The sequence below is a fragment of the Aptenodytes forsteri genome, unplaced genomic scaffold, assembly GCF_000699145.1.
Source record: "Aptenodytes forsteri isolate BGI_AS27 unplaced genomic scaffold, ASM69914v1 Scaffold47, whole genome shotgun sequence".
In the NCBI taxonomy this organism is placed as follows: domain Eukaryota; kingdom Metazoa; phylum Chordata; class Aves; order Sphenisciformes; family Spheniscidae; genus Aptenodytes; species Aptenodytes forsteri.
In genome coordinates, this window is record NW_008794731.1 from 1,526,946 (window position 1) to 1,553,973 (window position 27,028).

The following is a 27,028-nucleotide window of genomic DNA, read 5'->3' on the forward strand; positions in this document are numbered from 1 at the left end:
GTAATCTGCTGTCCTTGGGGAAAAAAGCTTCTGAAATTTTCTGTATTGCAAACCTTATTAGTGAAAGAGACAGTGATAAGGAATATTCCTTAATTCTGAAGCTCAACTATAAATTTTTACTATCCCACCTTGCAAAACCACTGAGTAGCCACTTGGATTTAAATCCTCAAAGCTGCAGATGTCTTCTGTGGTGGAATTTAGTACAAACTGGTAAATCTTCCCTACTGTAACCTTGGGCATGCTGATGGAGTTTAAAAGCATTTCTGCATTTTCATTGCACAATATATGCTTATTAAATTTCACTTGCAGAATGCTTTTAAATACTGTAAATGGAATAGACTTGTTGATTACAGTTTGTTACTGTTCTTGGAAGTCTTACTGGGATCTAAATGAATTGATGAGAGTTGGTACAATCATTTTATATTTATTTCAAAGGTCTCAACTGTTGGTAAGTGGTGGAGGTGGTATTGCTTTACTTTGACTTTTCATTCTGGTTTTCAGTGTCTTTCTGAAAGTAGAAAACTGTCAAAAAGGCAAAATAACAGAAGTTGCTTTATAATGTATTAGAGGCAAAACAATTCCAAATTTATGTATACAACAGTAAGATAAGTTCATAAATACATTGGTGCCTTATTTTGTCTCTTCTTTGTTTTTTCCAGGAACCAGCAGGAAAAGGAGGACTGATAGTACTTGGTCCTGCTGACAGCTCAGAGACTCAGTCTGGCACTTCTGAATCAGGAAATTCAGCATGTGCTGGAAGGATAATGCTGAATGACTCTGATCCTTTGCTGCCCTCCTCTGGCTCTCCTTTTCATTCAGCTCTGAAGGGAGAAACCGTTCGAACCTCTAATGCTGTGTCAGGTAAAGCATATAGAGGACCTTGAAGACACTTCTTATTTGTTTACATTTTATCTGGAATTTAAATCTCAGAATTTGGATTACCTCTGCTTGTAGCTTTTAACATTTCTTCATCTTCCAAGGTAAACAAAGATGTAAACTTTAACTGTTTTGACTTGTTCCCTTACTTCCATTGCAGCCTTTTTCTGGTGTGAATATAGTTTTAGTGTTGTTTTTTAAAAAAAAATTAAAAAATTATCATTAGTGATTTTTTTACGGGGGAGCTTAATGGAATTTCATATTGGATTGAAGCAGTTTCAGCTTTTTACCTGTGTACTACAGGCTTAAAATTCACTTTTTATTCTGGCTGTAATGTTGAAAGTAATCAGTTACTATTTAAATTGATGTTCTGGAGTCGTCTGCTTTTACAGCAACATTTCTAGAATCTCACTGAAATTGCTCTTAAGTTACAAGTTAAGTGTTAATTTTGTTAACATATCTGCATGGATGTTTATGTTTCTATAGCATTGACAAGTTACGTTTCTGTTGTAGCATTGTTAAATATAATTCTAGTGAGAGGAGGAGTTGCACTATAGAGAGATCGTGTTTGATAAGGCAGAACAGTAATACAACTGATGCAGTATATGAAATAAGGAGGCACGCGTCACCGGTGTACACTGCAAGATTGAGAAAAGCTTACTAAAGGATGCCTCTGAAAACCTGTAGCTGTAATATGTACAGCTGTTAGAAATATCTTTGATTCTTTCAGCAAGGTCTGTTATTTAGGAATTGTGTTAATGTTCCCTTTTGGCTTACCTGTGCAGTTCTTGAGCCAGGAATACGCATATAACTACTCCAGAAACATTCTTGGGGGAGAGTTGGGGGGTGTTTCTTGTTGTTGTTTTTAAAGTACTGTTTCTGTTTACCCAATTCATTGAGGTATACTTACTACTGCTTATTATAGTTTCACATGAGCAATGTAATTGCAATGACTGCAAAACAGTTTCTGCATTCATTTAGGAGAGCGCTTACATGGCATGCAACTCATTTAAAACACTGCACAATGATGTAATACTAACTCTAATACTTGTTCAAACCAGGTTATGCCTGAATTAATCAAAATGCAGTCTCAGATCTTATCTTCATTTCTGTCATCTGCTTCTGTCTTCTCAAATCTAGTATGCTGGTAAAGACTTGAGAAAAAAGGGATCCTGGTTGTCAGGACATTATTTTTTTTTTCCCTATGGCTCCATCTGTGGTAGTTGGAGGTTCTTTGCTGAATCTTTTTTTTTTTTTTTTTTGTCATTCTGGTAGATCATATAGGCTGAAAACCTCTTTGTAAATAACCATGTCAAGGAGCAGCCTTTCTCAGGTCTCATTCAACGCAGATTCCTCCCCCCCCGAGATGTTGAAGATTTTTATTTTGTGCTTTTCTGCATTATTTCTTCTATCCAATAAAACTTGTTAGAGAAATAATGAAGGAAAAGTGTGTTGCTTTATCCTGAATACCCATCAGTGTTTCTGAAACGACTTAAAAATAGCAGCTAAACTGTTTAATAGACAAGATAAAGACCAAGTTTATTTTAACAAGGAGGACTAGGGTATTTCTCTGGTTTTGCATTTTATTTAAAATCCAAAACCTCATTATTCTTTGACTAACCGTGTATTATCTGAACAGCAGTAGCTTTGAATTTCTTTAAACTGGCTGGGGTTTTTTCCTTTTTTTTTTTTCTTCTGCAGGGAAGGTAATCAGCAGTCCTTTCTACCAGAAAATGTTAGTGATATCAAATGCCATCCTCACCTTTAAAACAGTAACTATGTCTGTACTGTCTGTTTGGATGACTCCTTATTCTGCTCCATGGTCTTTCACACTGGTGCATGCGTGGTTCCTGTGTCCACATAAGGAGTGGAACTGCTATAGGTTTTTCCCCAGACAAACCCCAGGGAATAGGTTTGTACCGTGAAAGGATTTTTTTGAGAAATATCAGAAATCCTAAGGCTATTTAATAAAGTATGTCAGTACAGTGTCCAAACCCATATATTTAACTTACTACTTTGTCTTTGAAGGAATTCAGTCAACTTCTTGTTGATATTCAGTGACTATTAGTGGCTTGAAATTCAAGTTAAGTATTTGTTACAATAACATAATGAGATTACATCGGAATACTTAATAAACTTAGGCTATGAATATTTTTGAATCTGAGTTTTGAACCTTATATTTCTCTCCAGCATTTCAGGGTGGGGACAGTGGTGTCCGTGCTATGGAACAAGCTGTAAGTTCACAGCCAGTGCCATTAGAATCTGAATCTAATACTGACAACATGGAAAATAGTTCTCCTGGTAAGATTTCTTCCTTTTAAATTGAGCAGAAAATATACTTATTTGTCCATTGTGTATATGTGTGTGTGCATATATGTGTATATACATATATTTTTAAATAACAAGTTTGTAACAGCTGGATTATGTTGGCACAGTGTTCAATGATGTACTTAATTGGTACTGCTGTTGTATTACATTCGCAAGAAAGCATCTGTTTTCAGGGTCATAAAATGAGGTGGAGATATATTATCACAAAGAAAATAATACTATATTGAAAAAAACTTTTAAGAAAAAATATCTTCCTTCACCACCAGTTTAATAACTATTCCTTTGTTTTTAGCATCAGTTTTGGATGAGAAAGGTGAGCAAAGCAATGAGGAGGAGCAAAAAACTATCAAGCCTACAAGTAAAGAGTTCAGGAAAACCTGGGGGTTTCGAAGGACTACAATTGCTAAGCGAGAAGGTGCAGGAGATCCTGATGTAGACTCTAGTGAACAACAGCCGCAACAGCAGCAACAAAGCTTAAACCTCAGGCGTAGTGGACGGCAACCAAAGCGAACAGAAAGAGTGGAAGAATTTCTTACAACAGTAAGACGCAGAGGAAGGAGGAGTGTTCCTACTGCTCTGGAAGATTCAAGTGAACCAGCATCCTGTCCAGCTACAGATGCTGAAACTGCTTCGGAGGATAGTGTTGAGAGCACTCCAGATATAAAACCTGCAACTCGGAGGATTGGCACTAGGAGTAGTAAGGATCAGAAAGGCTCTAAAAGCAGACGCACAAAAGAGGAAGAAGAAGAAGAGGAGGAGGAGGAGGAAGAGGAAGATGATACTTCTGATAGTGATAGTGATGGGTTAACTCTAAAGGAACTGCAGAATCGACTAAGAAAGAAACGCGTTGAACAGAAACCTGTGCAGCTGACGTTGAAGGATATACAGAACCGCCTGAGGAAAAGAAATTCAGAACAAGATCCTACAGAAACGGGTGATGTCCAGTCTGAAAAACAAGTTGAGTCTGAGTTGCCTGTCAAACAAGAGCCTGAGACTGCAGACAGCACTGAGATTGCAAGTCAAGTGGTTGTGTCTGAGGAAGACACTGAAGATCTTCAGGTTCAGAAGGAGGTAAAGCCTGCCCTTGGTGCAAAAGGGAGCACAGATGAAGAACCTGAAGAACTGCCCAAAAGCAAACCTGAATCTGAGATTTATGACCCAAATGCACTGTATTGTATTTGTCGTCAGCCTCATAACAACAGGTAGGCAAAGGTTTCAACTAAAAATGTGGTGCAAGTAGTTGGAATTTTTCTGTGATGAATAATTAAACCAAATGCTAATGTTTACTTTTTGAGTATATGTAAATGAACTGTTGGGTTTGTGTGAAGTTTGGGGGGGAGTTTATAACAAATATTTAAAAGGGGGGATAAACAAATGAATACAGAAATGAACAGTGAGGCAGAACAGTATACTGGTACTTTAGCGGGGTACTTAAGATCTGCTGCTTGAAATATCTGTTGAGCATTGTCTTTTCATTTCACAATGTTTTACTGTTTCTTGGGGTTTTTTTTCAGGTTTATGATTTGTTGTGATAGATGTGAGGAATGGTTTCATGGTGACTGCGTGGGTATTTCTGAGGCTCGAGGGCGATTGTTGGAAAGGAATGGTGAGGACTATATCTGTCCGAACTGCACCATTCTACAGGGACAGGATGAGCCTGTTTCAGAAATAGACCAGCAGGAAGCTAAAGCGGGGCAAGTAAATGTGGATGGCACAGAATTCACAAGCATAGGAACAATTGAACAAAAATCTGTTGAGGACCAAGGAATCAAGGGTAGGATTGAAAAAGCTGCAAATCCAAGTGGGAAGAAAAAACTAAAGATATTTCAGCCTGTAAGTATTTTAATTGTTTCTTATTTTTCGTGTTTCACTTGAGTACATTGAGATAATGGCTTGCTTGTACAGCTGTAAATCTGACTTGGTTTTTAAAGCTAAGTATGAAGCTGAACAACCCACTAAATATTACCATTTAGCAGAAGTTTATCCATAGTTCTGTCAGTACAGGAACTAAAAAAAAAAAACTAAGAAAGTGTTATTTGGAAGTGGGGAATTTAAAAGTTCTAGGTAGGTGTAAGGAAATGCCACACTACATGCTTTGTGCTATTCTGCCCTTTATAAATACTGTTCTGGAAGTCAAACAATAAGGTGTTCTTTTAATAAAAATATTAGAATTCTGGACTGGTTTATACTAGCTTTGAAATAATCTCAATTTTGGACATTTTCAATGACAGTGGAACATTTTACTTAACATTGACAAGTGTCTGTTGGAGTTAATTCCAGCTGTACTTCCTCCGGACTCCCAATTAGTCTTTGAAGTTCTGATCTTTGTCCTGATGCTGCTTCGAGTTATTAGTACATAGAGAATTGTTTTATACTGCCTTTTTAACATAAAAATGTGTATTTTGAATTATTGCAAATTCTGGCATAAAATATAAAAGCAGCTTAAATTTTGTAATAGCAAGTTCCATGCCCAATTCAAAATACAGGCAAAGAAGGTTCTTCAGCTCAATGTACACAAATTTAAAAACTTCATGCTACAGTGGTTGTCTTTGTACTGCCTAAGCTACTGTAGTAATGCCAACATCCTGAACATTCTCCTTTTCCTCTCACTGTGCCTTGAAGAGCATGTTTAGTGTATTTGCTGTTAGAATGCTACAGCTATTCATATTTTTTCTGTATGAATTTGTTCTTTGATGCCTAATCTTTAAACTTCGAAATCATCCCTAGAATAAGTATTACAAGTTTGAGTATAAGCGTCTCTCTGGAGGAATCTTTCTGTTGTAGTACGTTTTCTACAAAACGTTTATGGAACACCCCCCAACTTCTAGTCAATTTAAATAGCAGAGCTATCCATGTCAGCATAGTGAACTTAATGTATAGATCAGAACAGTTTGAGCTTAATATATAAATATTTACTATTTTAAGATAAATGTGTAGAAAACAGTGTTTTTCTCAAAAATGTTTTCAAATACAGTTTCAAATACATTTGTATCTTTTTGTACACAAAAACGTTTTTGAGAGTCCAGTTCTGTTGATGTTGGTCTGCATTTCACCGACAGTGTTAGTATTAATTTTAAGTTCTGCTTCTGAGTATCACCAATTACTCCTTGATACTGGCATGCTAACAAATTACTTCAATGTGTTAAGCATCTCTTCTTTAGTGAAAAAAAAAAAACCATAATTATCATTAACTCACTGCCTCTTAGGGAAGAACTGCTAATATTTTAAGTATTCTTTGGCATTTGGAAAAGGAATGGAACTGCTCTATTTGTGTTTGCCAGGTGGTACCACGTTTTGAGGGAACTGAACGGTCAAGTCTGTGTTACAGCCCATGCTGTCCCTCATACCTCAGTTAAGATCCCTCTATGGCTTGTGTAAACAAGCACCACTCTCTCGCTGGAGAATTCCCTGCCCATTCTAGGCAAAAAGATCATTGCTATTTCACATATGTTGGTGTGCTGAAATCACTCTGTGGTACGGTGACTGAACAGGCTCGTTATTCAGTTTATCTGCTCTCTTACACCAGTATTCTAAGCACTTTGAGAAAGACTTCTTTTTGTTGCTGTCCATAAGCACCTATAGCTGTAGAGTTTTGGTTTGTGATTAAAACTCCTCGAAATTTTATAAGTACAGATGTCAACACTGAAAGTTTTGTCATCATCTGAGTAAATGCCCTTACTTAGAAATGACAGCTCAGTTAATCTGAAGTTTGAGGTACTTCTTATGGAACATGAGTTGATACTTCTTTCTCGTACTTCATAGTTAAGTGTGTACATGATGGAAAAGTATTCTAAAGCATAAACTTGTTTTTTATGGGAAAATTCCCAAACCCGGGTTTTATCAGGCTGCAGCAGAGAATGCTGTCTTACTGACTTTTGGGGAAAAATAAGCCACACTATTCTAATAATAGATATTTTATTTTTTTTTTTTACTGGAAATATTCCTGAAAAACTTAACTTTTGGTAATTACAAATTGCAGTTTATTGATAGGGGAGAGGCTGTCTAGAGCTACAGTAGTTCCAAGTGTTAGGTCAGTTGTATAACATTTCTAGGAGTAATCTAGAAGAGTGAGACTAAAGGCGTAATACCTAGAGGTGATATGTTGGAGCCTAAAGAGCTTTCAGATATTTCTAGACTTTGACCTAATGTACTCTGTTTTCAAGGAATGTGCCATTTTCTAAATCTTAAGATTTGAAGAGGAAGTGCTGTAGTATATAGCACTTTGATAGAAATGAAGAGTAACTGTGAAGCAGAGGAAAATAAAGATCGCATATGCAAACTTCTCAATGTGTAAGAAGTATTAGGCTACAGCAAAATTGTCTAGGAAAATGGTTGTGTTTATGTAAGTTGGAGACTTGCAAAAATTAAAATTGGTAAACCTCTAGAGCAAGAACTACCTGTACACCTGAATAGCTGAGTGCTTCCTTTTGCTTGTGTGCATGGTTGAGGGCAGCTGCTGATGGTGATATATAAGTAAAACGTGTTTTAGAAACCTTGCTCTTGAGAAACCAGTTCTGCATTATTAAGGAGATTTCTCACGTGATGTAGAGGATCAGAAAAAAGCATCTGCGTGTTTATAGGATCTGAAAATTTAGGAAACAAGCCTCCCTTAGTTCGCTGCTAGCAGGCCAACCACTTGAAAATAGAACATGTTCTGAAAATACTGTGTTACAAGAGTGAAATCCTTACATTTGTATGGGTTGTTTCTGTTACATCATGGATGAAGGTTGTTTTCACGCTGGCAATTGTGCAAGTCAGTAACAGTCATAGCTGTGGTCTGCACGTATGATATGTAAGCATTTCTTCATGTTATACAGGTATGTTTCCATTTCCTCTTTGAAGTTTGAACTCACTCCGTTTCAATCTATAGGTAATTGAAGCTCCTGGTGCATCGAAGTGCATTGGTCCTGGCTGTTTTAATTTGGCTCAGCCTGATTCTGTGTATTGCAGCAACGACTGCATTCTCAAACATGCTGCAGCCACTATGAAGTTTTTAAGTGCTGGCAAAGATGCAAAACCAAAACCGAAAGAGAAGATCAAACCAAAATGTGAAAAACCTGGCATGCCAAAATCTCAACTGCAGGTAAGCTAACGTTCATGATCCAAAACAGTTGTCCTGAAGCACAGTGGCTCATTTCTGTGCTCTCCTTTTTCAGGCAACTACAAGTGCCAAGTCCTGCATGAAGATGAGCTTTCTAGTATTTTTTTTTTGTTCTCTTGCCTTTTTCTGTGGTAAAAGCATTGTTTAATTCTTCTGACAATAAAATGTTTTCCTGTCACTTTTTAAAAATCTTAATAATTGCCTCTAGATAGAGATAGTTTCTTGAAAGGGCCTTCTAGATGGCAGTGTACTTTTAAAAAAAAAAATTAATTAATTCCAAATTAATTTACCTTTTTTAAAAAAAAAAAGTGTAAGCAATACCCCTTTTTATTTTAATTTCATTCCAAATTAATTTTACCTTTTTTAACTCCAAATTACTGGGTTTTGGGCAGTAATTTGGAATTACTGTGAATTGTGAACTAAAGTGACTGCATTGTATGTGTGCTTTGGAAGCAAAAAGATGAAATCAAAGCCTTCTCCTTTCCCTTTTGAAACCACTATAAAATGGGCAGTAGTTTTTCAAACAAACAACACCCCCCCCAACTTGATGATAAATACTGTTGTTTTGAGGTGGTTTCTTTGCCATTCTCTTTTCTTGAAGTTACAGTGTATATTACCTTTGTTTTATAAATTTGAATGTGAAATTACATCATTTCAAGTGTATTTACACAAATTTCTTTTATAGTAAGCTCCTGTATTTAAGTATATCTCTGCTTGTTTTTAAAATACAATGTATTTGATGATTATTAGTAATTAAGCTTCCTTTAATCATGCAGGCAGTTATTAAGCCTCTTTCAAACCAAAAGAGACAATTTCCTGAGAAAAGAGAGGTGAATATGAAGAAGACTGTTTTGACAGCTGCCAAGACTGAGGCAAACACTCAACCAATTGCTAAAGAGCCAGCAGCAGAAAACAGCACGCCATCCTGGGCAAGCGATCATAATTACAATGCTGTAAAGCCTGAAAGGACTGCTGCCATTTCATCTTCACTGTTGTTCAAATGTATGTATCGCATAGGGATATTCCTGAATAATCATTTACATTTTCTTTGAATACCCATCCATTCTTGGCTCTGCAAGACTAGGGAGTTTAGGATTTGGGTTTGTTTTTTTTTTTCCTCTTAATATGGCACCAAACTACTTTTCTCCACCTTCAAAGATTCGCACACAGAGATACACACAAATGGGAGACACCTTTAGAAGTTTCATTTGTATCATATGACAGTTGTATGATTAAGAGCCTATCAATCTACCCAGCTGATTTCTGGATGAAAACTACATGATTAAGCTTTAAATTTTTCCCATAAAGACAATAACTTTTTCTAATCTAGAAAAGGTAAGTATCGATACATTTGTGTTAAGTTTTACAAGAAGGTTGCAGCATGAATCGGCAATTGACTGTACTAATTTGAATTGTATTTTTGTAATTTAGATTTGGCACCTGTCTCTCAGGTCTTGCATTTTCAGTGCTAGTGCCGAGAATGAAATCTTCAACGTGCTATCCAACAATACTTTACACTTCTTCAAACAGCTTTTAACTGTCAAGTATATCCCAAGTTCTTCCTGCTGCTTTTCTTCCTTACATGAAATAATTTAAGGACCATTCTTTACTTCTAAGTTTGGGGGGAGGCAGTACTCTTTTTTTTTTTTTTTTTTTTTTTTTTTTTTTCCCCCCCCTCTTTTTTTTTTTTCCCTTTCCTTTTTTTTTTTTTTTTTTTTTTTAAATTCGTATCCCAAGTCATCCATTGGATTGTGCTAGCACAGTGTTTATATAGCCCCGCAGTGAAGCAGGCCAGGGAACTTGCCTCATTGAAACCATTCTTCTTGGCCAGTTTATTTTATTCTCAGCTTAGCCACTCCCCGTTGTGATTTACTGTTCAGCTGTACTAGTGCTAGAATGGGGGAGGTCAGTAGGAGTTGAGTGGTAGTTGCTGGTCAACCTATTATACAAAAAGCTGAGTAAGTACTTGAGCTTATCCTGTCCACTTCTCCTATGCTGAGCTAAAGCTGCTGTCAGTTCCTAATTTACAGCTGATTGTTTATTATCCTGCAAAACCAAAAGGGTAACAGTACTTTTTTTTTTTTTTTTTTTTTTCTTTTCCCCCCCTTTCTATTTATATGTTCATACTTCACACATTATCCACACACACAAGAACACATCTTAAGTGGATATTAGGCAGAGATATTGCCTTGCATATTTTTGCAGGTTTTGAATAGCATCCTTGTAACTCATACAAAGGTAAGTAAATACTGCTTTGTAGCCTGAACAAGTCTTTCTGCTAATGACGTTTTTTGATTGACTCAGCTAAGTAGTTTTATAATGCAGTGGTGGAACTTCAGATGAAATCTTACATTTCACGTTTACAAAACACATGACCTGGTGTCTAATGTTCACTCACTTGAAGATTAATGAATTCAGAAATGCAGTTCTCACAGCTTTCTTAACCACACTTTAGCCAATTTTACATTTTATGTTCAGAAATAAACCTAGTTATTAAACACTTACATTATATGTAAAGTAACTGATAAGTTTATAAATTATCTTTAAGATGAGATTTTTTTAGATGTAACTTTTAAACACCGAGGGAACACTAGCTACCTAAATTGCTGTTTATTATTATAGCATATAGTAGACTTACTAGGTATATTTTAATTGTATTTACCCACATCAAATGTTTAAATGGTTATAATTTTTCCCTGCATATTTTTGTTGCATATTTTGTTACTTGGGCCTTGTGCCTTTTTTTTATAGTGAACTCTTAAGATACATACTTTGATAAACTTGCATTTTTTTTAAGCTGCTTCAAAAGGAACTAGCTTTTTTTTTTTTGTCAGAAACAGTAGTGTTTTAAACATAACCAAAATTAGGAAAGAAGAATGTAAATGAAACTATAAGGGCTTATTTTACGTGTCAAATTTTCATGACACTTTCTACCTCATAACCATATCACTTAAAATGTCCTTACTGCTATAGGTTTTTTCCTAGGAGGCAGGAATACAGGTTTTGAGGTAGCAAGTTTGGGGTTTCTTTAAGGGGGGTTGCTCTTAAGTTTTACCACGCTGGAGGTTATACAGATATAACCAATTCCAGTAGAAAATTGGATTCCTGTAGCTAAATGGTTAAATTGGTTCAAAAATATGTGTATGTACCAGACTTTAATAACGAATAGAAAACAACCTAGTTCGTGTGATGAAGAACTCTCATATCAAATGCAAGGAAGAACTTCAGATTGCTATTATTAAGGTAAGTGGTACTAATATGTGGAGACTCGGTGCCATTACTAAATTCCCAGGTAAATCACTTGTGTATTTGTGAAAAAATTTGTCCTGCTTTCTGATTGGATGAGTTTGATCTGTAATCTTCCTGAGAAGCTGCGATTGCATCATCTTTAAGAGTATTCTACAAGATTTTATTTATTTAACAAATCTTTACATGCTGTTCAAAACATAGAAGTTAACAGCATTATGGAAATTCGTGAGAGTCATCTCACTTCACTTCGTGTATCTAAAAGTTAGAACTCTTTAAGTCTGAGCTAGTCTGTCAAGAAAAACACCTTCAGTGGACAAAACATGTAATCTGTTTTAGACACTAATCTTAGAACAAAATGACTCACTGTTTAGAAATGCTTATTTCTGAACATTGATTATGAAAGACGTTTAAGATGACTAGTTCAGACATCTAAGTGTCTAATGTTTGGACTTAAGGTCACCTAGAGGAGGCTAAGGACGGGATTCTTCCATATACAGTATTTCAAAATACAGCCTGCGTTCTCCCAGAGCTTCAAGCCATGCTCTGCAAATCCTTATTTGTGACTCCAGTGCACGAGGCCCTTTAGGAATTAAGGAAACTTAATGTGATTAGCAGAATTACTCTCTCTAATACTCTTTCCATCAGTCAGTTTATCATATTTCAGACATGGATTTACTTTACACATTTACTCTGTACTTGTCAGATACAAGATTTTGTTGTTGTTACATTCGACAGTAGTTTTATCAAGTAGTAGCAAGAAGAAAATCAAGCCACAGAAAAAATGCCACTCTTAGAGATGTACTGGGTGATAGGGGCATATAGTATATTTGCATCTAAACCTTGCCACCAAGCCCCCTTTTCTCCTCCCAGCCTGTTTTGCATTTATATATATAAAAAAAAAGGCTATTTGGTGCTAGTAGGATGCAGTTAGAGAGAGCAGTGATTTCTTTTTCTCTGTTACCCCGTTAGTTCGTGTTTCTTCAATTCCTGATTTTTTTCTAATTTTTTTCTGTAGCTTTTTTTGGGGATAAGTTAGGGCTGTACTTGGAAGTGACTTCGTACACCAAAATCTGGAGCCTGATTAATGACACTGTCTAACATCTTGATGTTCCCAGTGAAAATAATCCTATTTATTTGTTTAATAACTAGAGTGGGAAATATCTTGAACTTGCTTTGATAAGTAAATATGAAGTACAAGTACTTTTAAAGTTGCAGGCAGTATTTGAACTACACATACAAGAGGAAATCAGGTATGCGTCATATTCCCTTTCAGAAGTGTTGCTTTTAATTTCGTTAGGAAAATTGGTATTAGTTTAATATGCAGTGCTCAACTTTTATACTGAATTTCAAAAGTCATCCTAGCTTCTAAATTGATACAAGTATATGGATTGCTGAGATTTAGGAACATTGTTGTTCAGAGATTCAAGTTGCAATAGAAATCCTGAATTTGTCATGTGAGCTAGTGTTAATTATCAATATTTAGGTCATATCAAAGGAGATGTAAAATTCATAACAAAAGCAAAACAGACTCGTTTATCTAGTAAGATCATCTAGGTGTTTGTGGGGAAGCACCACCCAAAATGATTTCTGAAATGTTTCAGTTTTGTTAGCAGGCTAACATACATCTTACAATAATAGGAAGCGTTATTTTTAATTATGCTGGAGGAGGACAAACTTTAAACAGCATAATATAAACACGTTTTTTCAGAAGGATCCACAAAAGCAGTTTGTGCCCACTGCTTATTTGATTCTGCTGAGAGCTTTTATACTTAAAGTTTTACACTAATTAATATCATGTATTGCATTTGTAACAATATTTGTCCATTATATTCACTGCTGCCCTGTAAAAAGGGGGTAAAGGAGCACTTCAGACATGAAGTTTGCTGATGCAAAGGTTTATCAGCAGTATCAGTGTGTAAGTCTGAAGCACCTGACCTCAGGTTTTCTGTTTGATAGAGCAACACTTGGAAGAGACTTTTTTCTATATTTTTGTTGTTAAGTGTCAAATAGAAGTCAGCAGCAAATGTATCAGCAGTTTTAAAATAGAAAATGAATCCAAAAGGAGGGAGGAAGGTAGACATTTGCAGTATCCCAGTTTTTAAACTACCCAGTCATAAGTATACTAAGTACTCATCAGTGCTTCAAATCTTTGTTGAAGTTCAGCTGACTGACTTAAAAGAAATACATGAACTGATAATTTACTCAGCTCAGGTGCTAAAACTATTTAAACATCTTAACTGCATTTATTGATAAAAGTAACTAAGTGCACAGGAGAGTGAAGAGGGTTTATTAGTTAAAAAATGAACATTAAATGTGTTTCTTATTATTGTAGAACTTCCTGAGTAAAAAGTACTTCTAAGTCACACTAAGGCACTAAACTTCTGTTTACTTAACTGTAGACAGATAAATCATATGAGTTTATAGCTATCTGTTATAATATCTTATTTGGTACTAGTATTTCACAGAAATTGTTAATGAGTGGGACTTCGAAGGGGAAGTGTTTCATTAAGAGGAAAGCACACTGTTTGTGGTACCTCTCCTGCTTTACAGCAGTGAATTATGGAGAGACAACTTGACACTGCCACCTCCTGGAAGTGGGAGGCCAGGTCTGTAGAGCCCTGGCTCTGATGAAACAATACATTTTTTCTGCAGCTAAACTTTTCTACACCCAAGACCTGTTCACAAAGTGAATAGTGTTTGCTTGTATAGTGAAAGATCCCAGATACAAAGGGCACTTGGCCTGCTTTGTTCCTATACACCTCTGACAAAATACGGAGATGTTGTAAAGGGAATACAGTGATACTGGGAGCCCATCATCACAAAATGTGATGTGCATAGCAAAATGCTAGGATTATAGCATACATAATTTATGGGGTTTTTTTCTTGTGTCATTTTTTTCCTCTCTGTAATAACAGTATGAAGGCAGGAAAGAAGGAAAATATACCACTATAAAGACAGCAGGGGGAAAATGTAGTACACAAGACAGAGGAGTTATGGCTCAGGAGGTAAAAGTGATGTGGGAAGCTGTAAGTATCTTTGTGAAAAGAAAACGGGCCTTGTCTGCACACAGACTGGTGCCAATTTAATGCTTCTCTTCAGGCAAGATTGTACTAGCTTAAGTTGTGACTCTTCAGTGGAGTGCAGTGTATGTGGATATGCTGCTGTTGGTTCAGCTATTAAAAATACTTAACTACTAACTATTAAAAAATATTTTACTTAAATTGAGGAGCTGTTCTTAAGTCATAAGTATTTTTGTCTGCAAGGACTGATTGTAGTTAAACTTGATGCCTTTGTTTTGGTGTGAGTGCTTCCCCATAGGAAAAACTAGCCTGTGCCAAGTTCCATACTGTTATAACTAAACTACTTCTGGTATCTGAATTAACTCCTTGAAAGCTAAGGTATCTTTGCTTAATGCTATATTCTGCAACGTAAACCCATACTAAGAGGCAATAAGTATTGAGTAGTACCAAGGGAATAAAAAGAATTACTTATGTTACTGGCAATTTTCTGGGACACACGGCTGCTGTACATGTAGGTCTAGCTTTAACCTTTTGTAACTAGAGGAGTTTTCAGAAAGGCTGCTGACAGACCAAATAATAATCAGAATACCTAAGATGAGTCTGCCAGAACTTCTGAGAAATTCATCTTGGAGATCTGGCTTTGGAAAGGTTATAGTACAGGAGCGACTGGTGTAACGCGGCTCCGGTGCCGAACTTGCATCGTGAGAATGGCAGGGGCTGTGCCGGCACATGGGCTGGCACGTGATCTGAGCCCTGGCTCTGGAGTGAGGCAGACCAGTAGTGGCTGCTGAAGCCAACATCCCCTGGGACCCAGCCAATTAAAAGGAGCAGTGGGATCCTTGGGGAGTGATTATCATCTCCTGCCTGTGAACTACTGGAGCTCCCCTTCTCTGCTCTACAAGGTATGTTACATCTGTCCTGTGGCTGTCAGCCACGTGAAGATTTTTGCCGTGTCTCTTTAAGTTAGGAAGGCTGGTCCCTGCTGCTGGCATGTTTCCTATTATTGTCTTTCAAGCGCCTAGCACCCCCAAGGAGCTTGGACAACAGAAAGCCAGCACTCTTGCCATAATGGGTGCTTGGCTTCAGTATAAGGAAGCATTGCTGAGAGGAAGGGTTGGGGGGCAGAAACCTGGCACAACTTACGGATGCACTATGAATATTAGGGTGGTTTATCTCTTGTCATCAACACTGAAAGTGATGAAAGTTTGATTAAAAAAACTCACCACCCTCTATTGCTGTTTTGCTTTCTTTTACTAATATTACTTTAGTTCTTTGAACTTGCTCACTTGACTGCATAGCCAGCGAAAAAGATCTTCCTCTGCTAGTTCCCAAATAAAAGGGGTTTTTTGAGGTGATCTCTTGCACTTTGGAGTCAAGTTTTGCTGTTGGTCTTGGTGCTGATGATTCACTGTGTCTGATCTGTACTGAACTTGGAACCTGAAGATGGCCTGTCACTGCAAGGAATGATCATACCAATCCATAAACGGCCTGGAAAATAAGGAGCCCTTTTTTTTGCAGCAGTAGTGCCTCTCTTTCACTCAGGAGTGGTGTAGTTGTGAAGATGTAGTCATCTAAATGTAGATCAGATAAATCACTATAATTTCATGTAGATCAAACAAAGCTTTGCGTGTCTAAGTTACAGATTTGCATGAGCGTAGCTACAGCGTTGGCTTGAATGCAAACAAATCACCACCACAGAAAAGGTCCTCCTCTCAGAGTTTCCTAAATTAATTAACTTTAAAGACAGATTTACTTTCTTTGTGTGCCTGAATGTAAAGGCTTGGCACAACAGGCAGCTTAATTACGAGCTTCTCATTGTGGTGCAGATTAGAACTGATAGAGCCTTTTGAAGAAAAACAGCAGGGCAGGAGGCACACCTCTGAAACACTAGTGTTTGATAATAAAGTTTGATTTGGTCTTGAAAGCGGAAGCAGACACCTTGTTCCGTAGGCAATTAACGGTGAAAACTAACACTGAAACCTATTTAAGACTAGTTCAACACTTCTGAATTATTTAGAACTAATGCTAAGCTATCTTTGAGGGAAATGACAAAAAGTCTAGCAAAAACAGGTTTCGGGAAGGCAACAGTTGAACGGCCATGGAACTGAAGCGGTTACAAACTACACCTCACCTTCACAGCCTTGGGCACTGAATGTTCGGTGCCACAAGAGGGTGCTTCAGTGGCACCTAACAGGATTGACTCTTCGACAAGTGTCTGAGGCTCTGAGATGTCAGGCGTGCATCCCAGCAGTGTGACTATGCAAAGGCTGCTCTTGAGGAACGTCTCGTAACTGGTAAGTAACTTCCCATTGTAGAGTGCTTTATAACTGACATCTAAAGCACCAGCTCACCCGTGTATTTTGTTCAATTTTTTAAGTTGGATAAAAGGTTTCACTTCGGAAGAACTCATGGATTGAAGTTCGGTATCAGCCACTGCATTGGGGTGGAGGGTTTTAGTTTAAATTCTGCTCTGTTAAAATTATTTCTGCCACGAGTCATGCAGAAAGGGGTCATACCACAGCTGCATCGAACAAGTCCATTTAGGACATAGCGAGGCTGAGTGGCAAAGGGAAGCTGTTGGAACACCAGCAGTTTTAAATCTGAGAAATCTCACCTATCCACTGTTTCAGCGGTTTTACAAAGGGCAAAACACCGTTCCTGAATTCTCAGATATTGGCAAATCGGGGTGAGATATTTCATCTTCTCTGAGCCAAGAGACTGTCCTTTTCTACTGTGATATGTGCCAAAACAGGCTGCCCTCACCTCTTGTAGTGTTCAGGCTGGACAGCTGCAGCACGCTGGAACGACCGCACGGAGAAACGGGTAGTGCAGCTACCTGTGTCGGCAAGAAGGAGCTGCAGGACCATACAGAACTTCACAGTACAATTTCACAGGCCCATTTCTGAGTGACACTCAAAAGGCTGGCTGGGGTTTTTTGTGAATTCCGAAATAGATTAGTGCTTCTGGTTGGTGTTTTCGCACCTGCATTCCTATCAGATGTTTAAGCTATTGTAAAGGCTGGTGCTGTTGCCTATCTTCAGAGATCAGCTCTTCTCAAAATACGTAATTGCTCAGCTCCGGCCAGCCTTTACACAGGCTGTTGGAGAATACCTTCTAACAGGCATTTTTGCCTTTTTTAACAACTGCAAAGCTGCACTAGTGTGAATTTTCCTCCAATTTGACATTAGTTTTTTTGGAAAACAACATAAAAATCCTTTGAAGTGTAGTAAATGATCCACTTTAAAAGGTGGATCACAAGTAGCTGTACTCTGCTTCTTAGGTTTTATTATTCATATTGTGGAATTTTACAGCATTGGTTTTTTGGGGGTTTTTTGGGGTTTTTTAACAGAAAAATGTTAATTACCAGCTTTGTTACTGTTGGTGCCACACAAACTTGTATGCTGTGCATACGTTTGAAAGTTAGTTGTGGTTTGGTTTGGGTTTTTTTTTTTTTCCCCCTACAGCTCTCTATTTTAGTGACAGAGGAGCATGAAAAGTATCTGTAGAACCCACACATGCTTCAGCAGCCTCCGCGCTGTGGGCTTGTAAAGGCTTGCCGATGTGCAGCGCGTCTTCTGAAGCGTTGGGCTGCCGACGTCCTGCGCCCTTGGGCCAGTGCTCCCACTGTGGAAGGTTCTGTGCAAGCTGGACAAGACGACGCAGCCATCCGCCTGTGCTTCCCCACCATCAGCCTGTGCTTCCCTGCCATGAGGAATTTTATCTTTTATCGATGGAGGAGAACACAGGGAAACGTTAAGACAATATTGGACACCAGAGGCAGTGGTTGTATGAACAGCCTTATGCCAGATTTTTAATTCTGTAGGGAAACTTCTCGTAATTGGTACTATGTAACAAACATTCAGCTGCAAGACATTCTTCACAAAAGTCTTTTTAGTGTTCTGTAGTAGTAGCTGTGATGCCTCTTCTTCTAAAAAAAAAAAGATTTTTTTTAAAAGAAAAAAGCTTGAGCCTTACAAGACTCATTACGAAACAGGCTCTTCAAGTGTAACTGCCTATGGTTTATCTGCAGCATCGTTTAAAACTTAGCATCAACTAGAGCAAGAAATGGAAGATCTTTAAAGTGATTTGAATAACTTCAAAACTATACAAACAAAAGTAATAGCACATTTCTTCAGATATTTAAAAGTTGGAAAAACTAGATAATGTCTCCAGCAAAATAACCCGTCACAAATGAGATAATTTAAATAGAAACTGCGGGGGGGGGCAGTGTATTTTTGAAGTGACTTTCTAAAGCTACTATTCCAAAGATTGGGTGGAGAGGGAAAGGGGGAAGAACCAGCATAGGCTTGAATGCTATACAGAAATATTTTGAAGAGGTCAGAGGAAGAGCAAAGTTTCCTTTGGATAATTTCTGTGCTGGTGCTGTAAAACACAGCCTCCCAGTGTAGGTGAGGGATTATGATACGAGTGCATCCCGCAAATCCTTCACGCAAAATTAAACAGCGCTGCACTGTGGAAATCATTCCTAAATTGGGCCTCAACAACCACATTACAATGCTGAAACAGCATTGCTGAGATGTACAAAAGTGAAGTATACGTAACCATCAGGCTTTCAACAGACTCATCTGTAACACAATAGATAATGTGGCAGTTATGTCCTCCACCGCTTACAGAAGTTTCGTTCTTGGCTGCATGTTGTAATATATGGCTTAGCTTCACGGGGAATTTCCTTAGGGGAGGGGTTCTGTATCTGTGGACATCTAGTGGGAGAGAGTATAGTTATGTCTGTAGTGAACATACCATAGTAATGCTATTTCTTAAGCCTTGCAAGGAATGCACTTTTTTCTGCCAGAGGATTCATTGGGTTTCACTCTGGAAATGAGCGGACTCATCAGCTCCGTCTGAACCTCTCCTCTTTTAGCCCGTGCCTCTTCAGTCAGTAGGAATCCTGTTGCTGTCCTAAGAAGTGGCTGACAGGACAAAATGGGGAAAATAGGAATTAATGTTTTGTTTTGAATACCGTTTCTAACATCCAGCCAAGGGAGGTACACCTGTGTGTTCAAAAGTGCCGAATAGAAGAGGCACTAAATGCCTTATTCTGGCACTAATCTTCTGTCTGTGGTGAAACTCCCTATTATTCCGTTAGGCTGGTTAGGCTAATGTGAGTGGTCGTCCCTATCCTTTTATTTTAACTTTGTTTGAGAGCATTTATTGTAGGTACGCTGGAGCTACTGATGAAAAGGACTGGAAACATCACAGGATAAAATACAGTGGCCAGTGTGTATAGTAGGCATTGACTGCGTCTTCTCTTCAAGTTGTTCGTGGACTGCGAGGCCAAGCGATTTGAAACTCGTGGTCTGAGAGAATAACCTGTTCCATTACATGTCCTGTCAATTTGCTGAACGGCTGTGGCATCTGTTCAGAAGTTAAATCCCACATACGTTGGCATACTGCTCTCTGAAAAGAGTACATATTTCTGTGAACTCTTCCAAACGTGCACTTGCCATAGTTCATACCTATCAGAAGATAGCGTAAGCTTTGGGGTGTGCTCACGTTGCGGCTAAGTCAATAGAAGAGCGAGCTGCCACCAGAAGAGGCAGTCCTGCTCCTTCCTCGCACTCAGCTGGGTGCTCCTGTGCGTTGGATCCAAGACCCGTGTAACGACACAGTGAGTTCGGTTCAGCTGGATTACGTGGCAGCACATTAATCTTGTCACTAAAAACCAAAACTTGACAGGACAAAAATTCTGGTTTCTCATAGTCAAAATAGGATAAGAGGTTTTTTTTAGGTTAGGTTCATCTACAGCCATCATGGGTTATTTGCATATGTAGGATTTAAGTAGTCTTGATTCTTTGTCACAATGTGCACACGATTTGGGTGTCCTTCAAATAGTGATGTGTCCTGTAAGTTTGAACAAGTAGTGGGTAGACGTTCTGAGGCACTGAATGACCTACGTGTGGCTGAATGAGTACATACAAAATCTGTACCATCAGTTTCATCAACAAGTACTGCTAGGTAGACAGTTTTAACTGGTATAAAGTAGTTTGAAACTGTTAAACTTCCGTGAAGCTTATGAAATATTTGCACATTTTCTATTGGCTAAAGAAGCACAGAATTGCATGCCTTACTTTGGAAACATTTCTAAATGGTCATGATGTCAACTTGCAGAATAAAGGGTGCTTCTGCATCTTTCTTCTCGGACACATCGATTCTGCTGCCCTTCAACCCTGGGAACGTCAGTCTACCTTTGTACTAGTAACTTACTTATTTTACAAGTACCTATTCTTACTATGGTACAGCGGTTTGTAACATAGAAAGGTTTGTGGTGTGGTTGTAGTTCTCATATACAACATCTGAGTGACACAAAACATCTTGGTTGTGCTATTTTTAGTTTTATCAATGTAGTTCTTGTTAACTAATTTGAACTAATCATTAAAAAGATAGCATATAGAGAATTAAATACAAATTTAGAATTTCACATTTTGTACTTCTGCTGTAAACCAAAAGAACTAAATGTCTTAGCACTGAGGACTGAATTTTACTGTCGTCATTTTGAAACCTGAGCTGTGCTGTCCTGCCTTTTCACGATGAGTCACAGAAACGTGCTTCTGTCCTACCTGCCTGAAAAGGTACAAATCTGTGCAGAAGATGCAATAAATCAGGAAAAAGAGAATGGAAGTAGAGTAATTCCTGCAGCTTTATCAGTGCGCATGTTTTGGATATTCGCCGCCTCTCTATTCAAGACTACTAACTCGAAATAGTTTTGGCTTTTTACCTCTGTTAAGTTCTGGGTGCCTAATTTGACCAAACCAAAACCATCAGCAATAGTTCCTGATCCCCTTCCTCCCTCCCGGGATTGCCAAAGCCCTCCTGACATCTGGTACAGTGTTAGCGGGGTAAGCTCGGGGGGAGGGTGGGGACATAAGAGAAGACATTGTGGGTCGCACGGAAGGTCTCCTTAGCTCAGTCTCTGACAGTAACCAAGACCAGTCTCCAGGGAAAACTATGGGAATAGTGCGAGAGTAATAATTTTAATCTACTTTATAGCAGAATTGTCACATTCTTTGAAATTATTTAATATATTATGGCAGCTGTTTCGTTTTACACTTCAAATAGTTAAAACTCACTCAGAAAAACTCCTCAAGTTGTCTACTTGTAAAATGCTTCTAAGAAAAAAAAATAAGGATGAATATATAGTGTTTCTGGATCTTCTGGTTCTTCCTTGTATTCCGGCAGAAGTTCAGCACACACCCTTATACTTAGCCTTACAAAAGTCCAAGTGCAGCGTCGTTTCTTATTTCGTCTTAACCACTGGTTTCTGTATTTGTGGTGAAACTGCCAACAGTAAGAGCCCGTTTAAAGAAACTGGGGTTAGAAGCATTTTTAGATGCTTCCAGCACGCTGGAAGTGTATGCTAACATTTGGGGGGGTACCTGAACTTTAAGCATGGAGAAAGGTTGCAAGGCTTTTTCCTCCCGAAATGAGGGAATATCGCATTATGTCCTTAAGCATTCCAAATCATCCCCGATTTGGGGGGTGTTTCCATTGGAAGCTTGGGCTGGTTTGTGGGGTTTATTGAACCAGACTTCACGGGAGTGCTTTGTCCCCTTCAAGTCCATCTCAGAACAGATAGAAAGATTGGACAGTTCAGACCCTCCTAGTAATTTCTGCTCTCATTATAGCAGATCTGGAAGGTGAAGAGGGACCGTTCGGTCCTTGGTAAAGTCATAAATGTTAAATTCCTGGATCTTTTCCCAGGAAGTGTCCTGCATTTTGCAACTAGGGCTTCTGGGCTAATTCATTTATAAACCCTCACGAGCTAAAAACATCAGATTAAAAATTAACTTGTTAACTAGTCAGTGGTTACCTACAGATTTGTGAGAAAAAGGGCTTTTTTGGGAGAAAACTTGGCTTTTCTAATTGAAACAATTGTATTTCAGGAGTTGTTTTTTGATAGTTCCATCAGAACCCTTCCTTGTTTGAGCTGTCAGGATAAATGTGCTAGTGTTAGCCCAGTGTAGCTTTAATGTCTGGTAACTGATGGGTTTTTTGCTGGGGTGTGTGTGTTGTTTTGGTTTTGGCTTTTTTTGTTATGCTGAATTGTTCCTGTCAGTGCCAGAAGGTGGACGGATGAAATGCAATTTAAATAAATGATTGCTTTTAAAGTCCTGTGCAAGTATAACTTCAACATGGGTGAAAACTGGAGCTTTTACTTATACTTTGTAAATTTTCTTGTATATGATGTATCAATTATTCTATTAACATTAGGAAAAAAAATGTTTAAATGGAAACTTTGGATAGTATTAATAGAATAGTTTGCGAATGGTGGGAATTAGATGGCCACAGCCTGAGCAGCAATATTAATGTTTAATTATTCTATAAATCTAGAATTTAGCTAGGAACTGAGTAGGAAGATCTAATAATAGTTTATGGCAACGTCATCAGTATGATATTAATGCTAGCAACCAAGTAGATTGAGTATGTGTTTAAATTTTTTAAGTGACTTCTGTGCTACGTAACTTGTCTGGTTTTGCTTGCTCTTTAAAATAAAGTCTGGGGGAAAGGGTTTATTAAACTTCAATAAGACTAAAGTTAAGATAATAATGCAGTTTCAAATTCACGGACTCTACATTCAGGTCAGCCTCTGTAATAAATAGGTTCTGTAAGGTGCTGTGAGAATTTTTCTCTTTAAATGTAAGATGTGGGTTGTATTGCCCTTTTTTTTTTTTTTTTTTTTTAAAATGTGTGAAAGTTTGGAGTGTTTTTGAAGCTTATCCCACTCAGGAATCTTTGAAGGTGGTGCCTTTTTTTTCCTCCAGTTTTCTTGTGTAGATTGTAAATAAAATTTTCAACCTTTAGAGCCAAAGTGGAACTCTTAAACTCTTCAGTCGGCCTCTGAGACAAAGTACTCTCTGAAGGATCAAAGACAAATTTCGTCAAAAAAAATTATGTCAACCTCTACATGGTTTTTAAAATTACTTTTAAAAAGGCTAGTGAAAGTAAATAGCTTAAATTGCCTACTTGATAGTTATTCTCTGGAGATGTCATTTCACAGACTTTTCTTTATAGATTGGTAACTGATCTTCATGAATAGGAAGTTATAAAGTTAAGCCTTTAATATTGTATTTTCTTCTTTGTTTTAACAGCTCAAAGGGAAGAGAAAAAGCATGAAGATAGAGCAGAGCCTACATCGGCATCGAAGAAAGCTGTTGCATCTATAATGGAGAAACAGATGTCTTCCCTTACTAAAAATCTTCCTTCAAAGAAGTCCCCATCCTTCTCTAACACATCACTAACTAAACAACCACTGAAACCTTCGGCTGGAAGTTTCAAAGGTGTAATTCCCAAGAAACCTTGGCCTTCATCAGGCAGTGTTCCTTCATCAGGCAGTGTTCCTTCAAAACATTCATCTCTTTCTCATGGCTCATCAGTTTCCAAAAAACCAGCTACATCTTCCAGTTTGGGTGGAGGACTCAAAAAGCCTTCACTGTCTTCCATTTCTGCTGCATCTGGAAGCAGTCAAGCAAAAGCATCAGCTGGCCCTATGCAGTCACAACCCAACTCTCAGATTCGACAAAATATTCGACGGTCCCTAAAAGAAATTTTATGGAAGAGGTGGGAATTCAAAGCACTTACTTTATATAGGAAGCTACAGTTAGACATAAATGTTTAGCCTGCAGTGTTTTGTTTACTTCTTGATAAGGGATATTGAGGGATTGAATTTATACTACAAATTACTACAAGTATAATTGGCATTTCAGGTTTATATTAAAAAAGTGTAAAAATCCTGATACAAAATAAATGTGTATGTGAAAAAGCCTTAAAAAAAAAAAGAAACCTCACTAGTCTCTATATTGAGGCAATTACAGCTGAAGAATTAATTTACAACATAGAAGCTTTTATAATGCAGAAGCTCTGAAGTTTTAAAATCTGGTGATGGCAGTGTTTGGAGATGTAGAGGTTGTAGGGAACATAGTATAGGAAATATCACAGCGAAAGGGCAAAGGCTTACTGAAGCAAAGATTCACTCCCCTCCCAGTATAAAAATCAACAACAAACAAACCTGGTCAGTGGACAGCTGTATGACTTAAGAAAGAAAAAAACCCCCAAACAAACAAAAGCAAATTGTCCCACAATGATTATTAAAGCTAATGCCAGCCATCAATACTTTATAGAGCACTGCACTCTGGTATTGTTGCTGAAATGGAAATGCCGTTCACAGTGGAAAATGTAGGACTAAAACTCAAGTGCTTGGGCTCCCTGTGTCGTTCACGGCAGAGAAACTCCCAACTTCAGTGCCGTGAGCAGGCTGTCTTCTGTGCCCACCTGTGGACAGTAGTGAAAGGTTGCCATAGTTCACGGTTCAAGGTCCTGAGATAGACTTTGGCTTTTAGATGTCTTTTAAAGGAGTCTTGAGCCCTCACTGAGTGAGGAGGAGCCTAGGTTAGCTCCTTCCTCTGAAAAGTTAGTTTTTATGAATGCTACTTGAAGATTCATGCCTAACGTAAATGCACGTACCCTTTTTTGTTTTTAACAGAGTCAATGATAGCGATGATCTGGTCATGACAGAGAGTGAAGTAGGGAAAGTAGCACTCAATATTGAAAAGGAGATGTTTAATTTGTTTCAAGTTACGGACAACAGATACAAGAGTAAATACCGTAGCATCATGTTCAATCTCAAGGACCCCAAAAACCAGGTTTGGAATTTCCTTAAACAGTAAACATATACTGAAATATACTTTTGGTTTTTAATGATATGTCAAACTCTACCCTCAACGTTAAGAGTTTCAAGATAGAGACTGATGAATTATTTTACAAAAGATTATTATAAAGCCATTCAAATATTTTTTAAAAAGTTTTTATCCAGTAGGAATTCAAAGTCTACTTTAGTTGGTCATGTGTATTTGTTAAGTTTGGGCATTTGGTGTGAAATACTTATTTAGAGAATGGCTTTCTTAAAATAAATACAGACTTTATTAATTTCTCCTCCTGTGACATTCTGTAGTATGTGTTGGATACCACCCATGTACGTGATCATATTTATGCTTTAAAAGAAAAAAATGGATGCTGGTGCAGATGAAAATATCCACTAGAGAACACTTGAAACGTCTGTCTTTTTTCTTTTTTTTCTACAGTAGATATGAAACAGGAGAGTGGCTGCTCAACTTCTGACATTCCTATTCAGTTATATTGATAGATATTGATGATAATGAGGAAAATTCATACTTTGTGATTGTTTCATCCTTATTTTCTGTTTGCTGCACCTTTCCAAATTTGCTTATAAGTAGCTGGTATTTTTAATAGAGAATTAAGGAACTGGAACAGGTTTTGCCTGTTCAGCACTGCAAATCTTGTTAGTTACTCAAGCAGGATCTCTTCAGCTTGGCAACAAAGTCTGTTTTGTTTTCAGGGACTTTTTCATCGTGTCCTTCGTGAGGAAATCTCTCTGTCAAAACTAGTGAGAATGAAACCAGAAGAACTTCTATCTAAAGAACTGTCTGTATGGAAAGAGAAACCAGCTAAAGCAGTAAGTAACGTAATTTTCCCCTATGTCCTTAGATATGAATTAAGAGCGAGTTCACCAACCCTTACCACCCGTATTACGTTAATGCGCCATTTCCTTCCTAATGAAATACTAATAACGTTCAGTTTCAATCTACTTTTTCTCTACCACCAGCCAAATGATAACAAAGTACAGAATAAAATTATAAAATAAATGTGGACTTTTTACCAAAATGGTTTTGTTTCTTTCAGATGATAGAGTCAAAAAGCAAATCTCATGAAATCAAGAAAACGTCTGTAAAACGGGAACATATGCAAGTTGTAAATATGGAAGATTCTCCGCCAGTGTCTGATTCTGATGTAAGTATTGGCTATTGCTTCAGCACGAAGACATCGAGGGAGATAAATGGTAACTAGGGCCTCAAATTTTTCATCAGAAGTGCAGATTGTTTCAATGAACTGTAAGGATATTATCACCTAGTAGGTGTGCTAGGAGCATTTTTCCTTCTAGTTTGAAGGAGTGCAACAACCAAATGATAGGCATATTTTGCATGCACTTCTAAAATGCTGTGTATTTTTCAGCCCTTGCTGTCAATTTACGGAGAAATCTTTTATTTCTGAACATTAGCTATCTACTTCAAAACACCGTGGAATGAAATGAGGACAAATATTATTTGAGAACTCTTATCTGACATGATATGCTTTAACCAAGGCCTTTAATCCTTTTTTTAAAGAACTGAAGTTAGTTAACAGTTTCCAAAGTATTTTTTTATGGTTGAAATTAATGATCAACTGGAATATTTTTTGTGTTTATTCACTTATAGGAGCAGCAAGAGTCAGCCCGAACTGCACCAAATTTAAACAGTGCTCCATCTCTAGATGTTTTTAGCAGTATGTTGAAGGATACAACAAGTCAACATCGAGCCCATCTTTTTGACCTGAACTGCAAAATCTGTACAGGTATCTATAGTGCTGACTTTGTGCAAAGTAA

At 37.7% G+C, this 27,028-nt stretch overlaps 1 protein-coding gene across 1 annotated transcript in view; it reads left to right on the forward strand.

Moving 5' to 3' along the window:
* Nucleotides 1-678: 678 nt before the first annotated feature.
* DIDO1 (death inducer-obliterator 1) overlaps nt 679-27,028 on the forward strand; it is a 42,975-nt gene continuing 16,625 nt past the window's right edge. Inside the window, exons 1-11 of the mRNA XM_009273908.2 lie at nt 679-861; nt 3,067-3,177; nt 3,497-4,406; nt 4,719-5,037; nt 8,075-8,287; nt 9,082-9,307; nt 23,682-24,150; nt 25,073-25,232; nt 25,946-26,062; nt 26,290-26,397; nt 26,862-26,997. Coding sequence (XP_009272183.1) covers nt 765-861; nt 3,067-3,177; nt 3,497-4,406; nt 4,719-5,037; nt 8,075-8,287; nt 9,082-9,307; nt 23,682-24,150; nt 25,073-25,232; nt 25,946-26,062; nt 26,290-26,397; nt 26,862-26,997 — 2,866 coding nt within the window. The 5' untranslated portion in view covers nt 679-764. The remainder of the gene's footprint in view (nt 862-3,066; nt 3,178-3,496; nt 4,407-4,718; nt 5,038-8,074; nt 8,288-9,081; nt 9,308-23,681; nt 24,151-25,072; nt 25,233-25,945; nt 26,063-26,289; nt 26,398-26,861; nt 26,998-27,028) is intronic.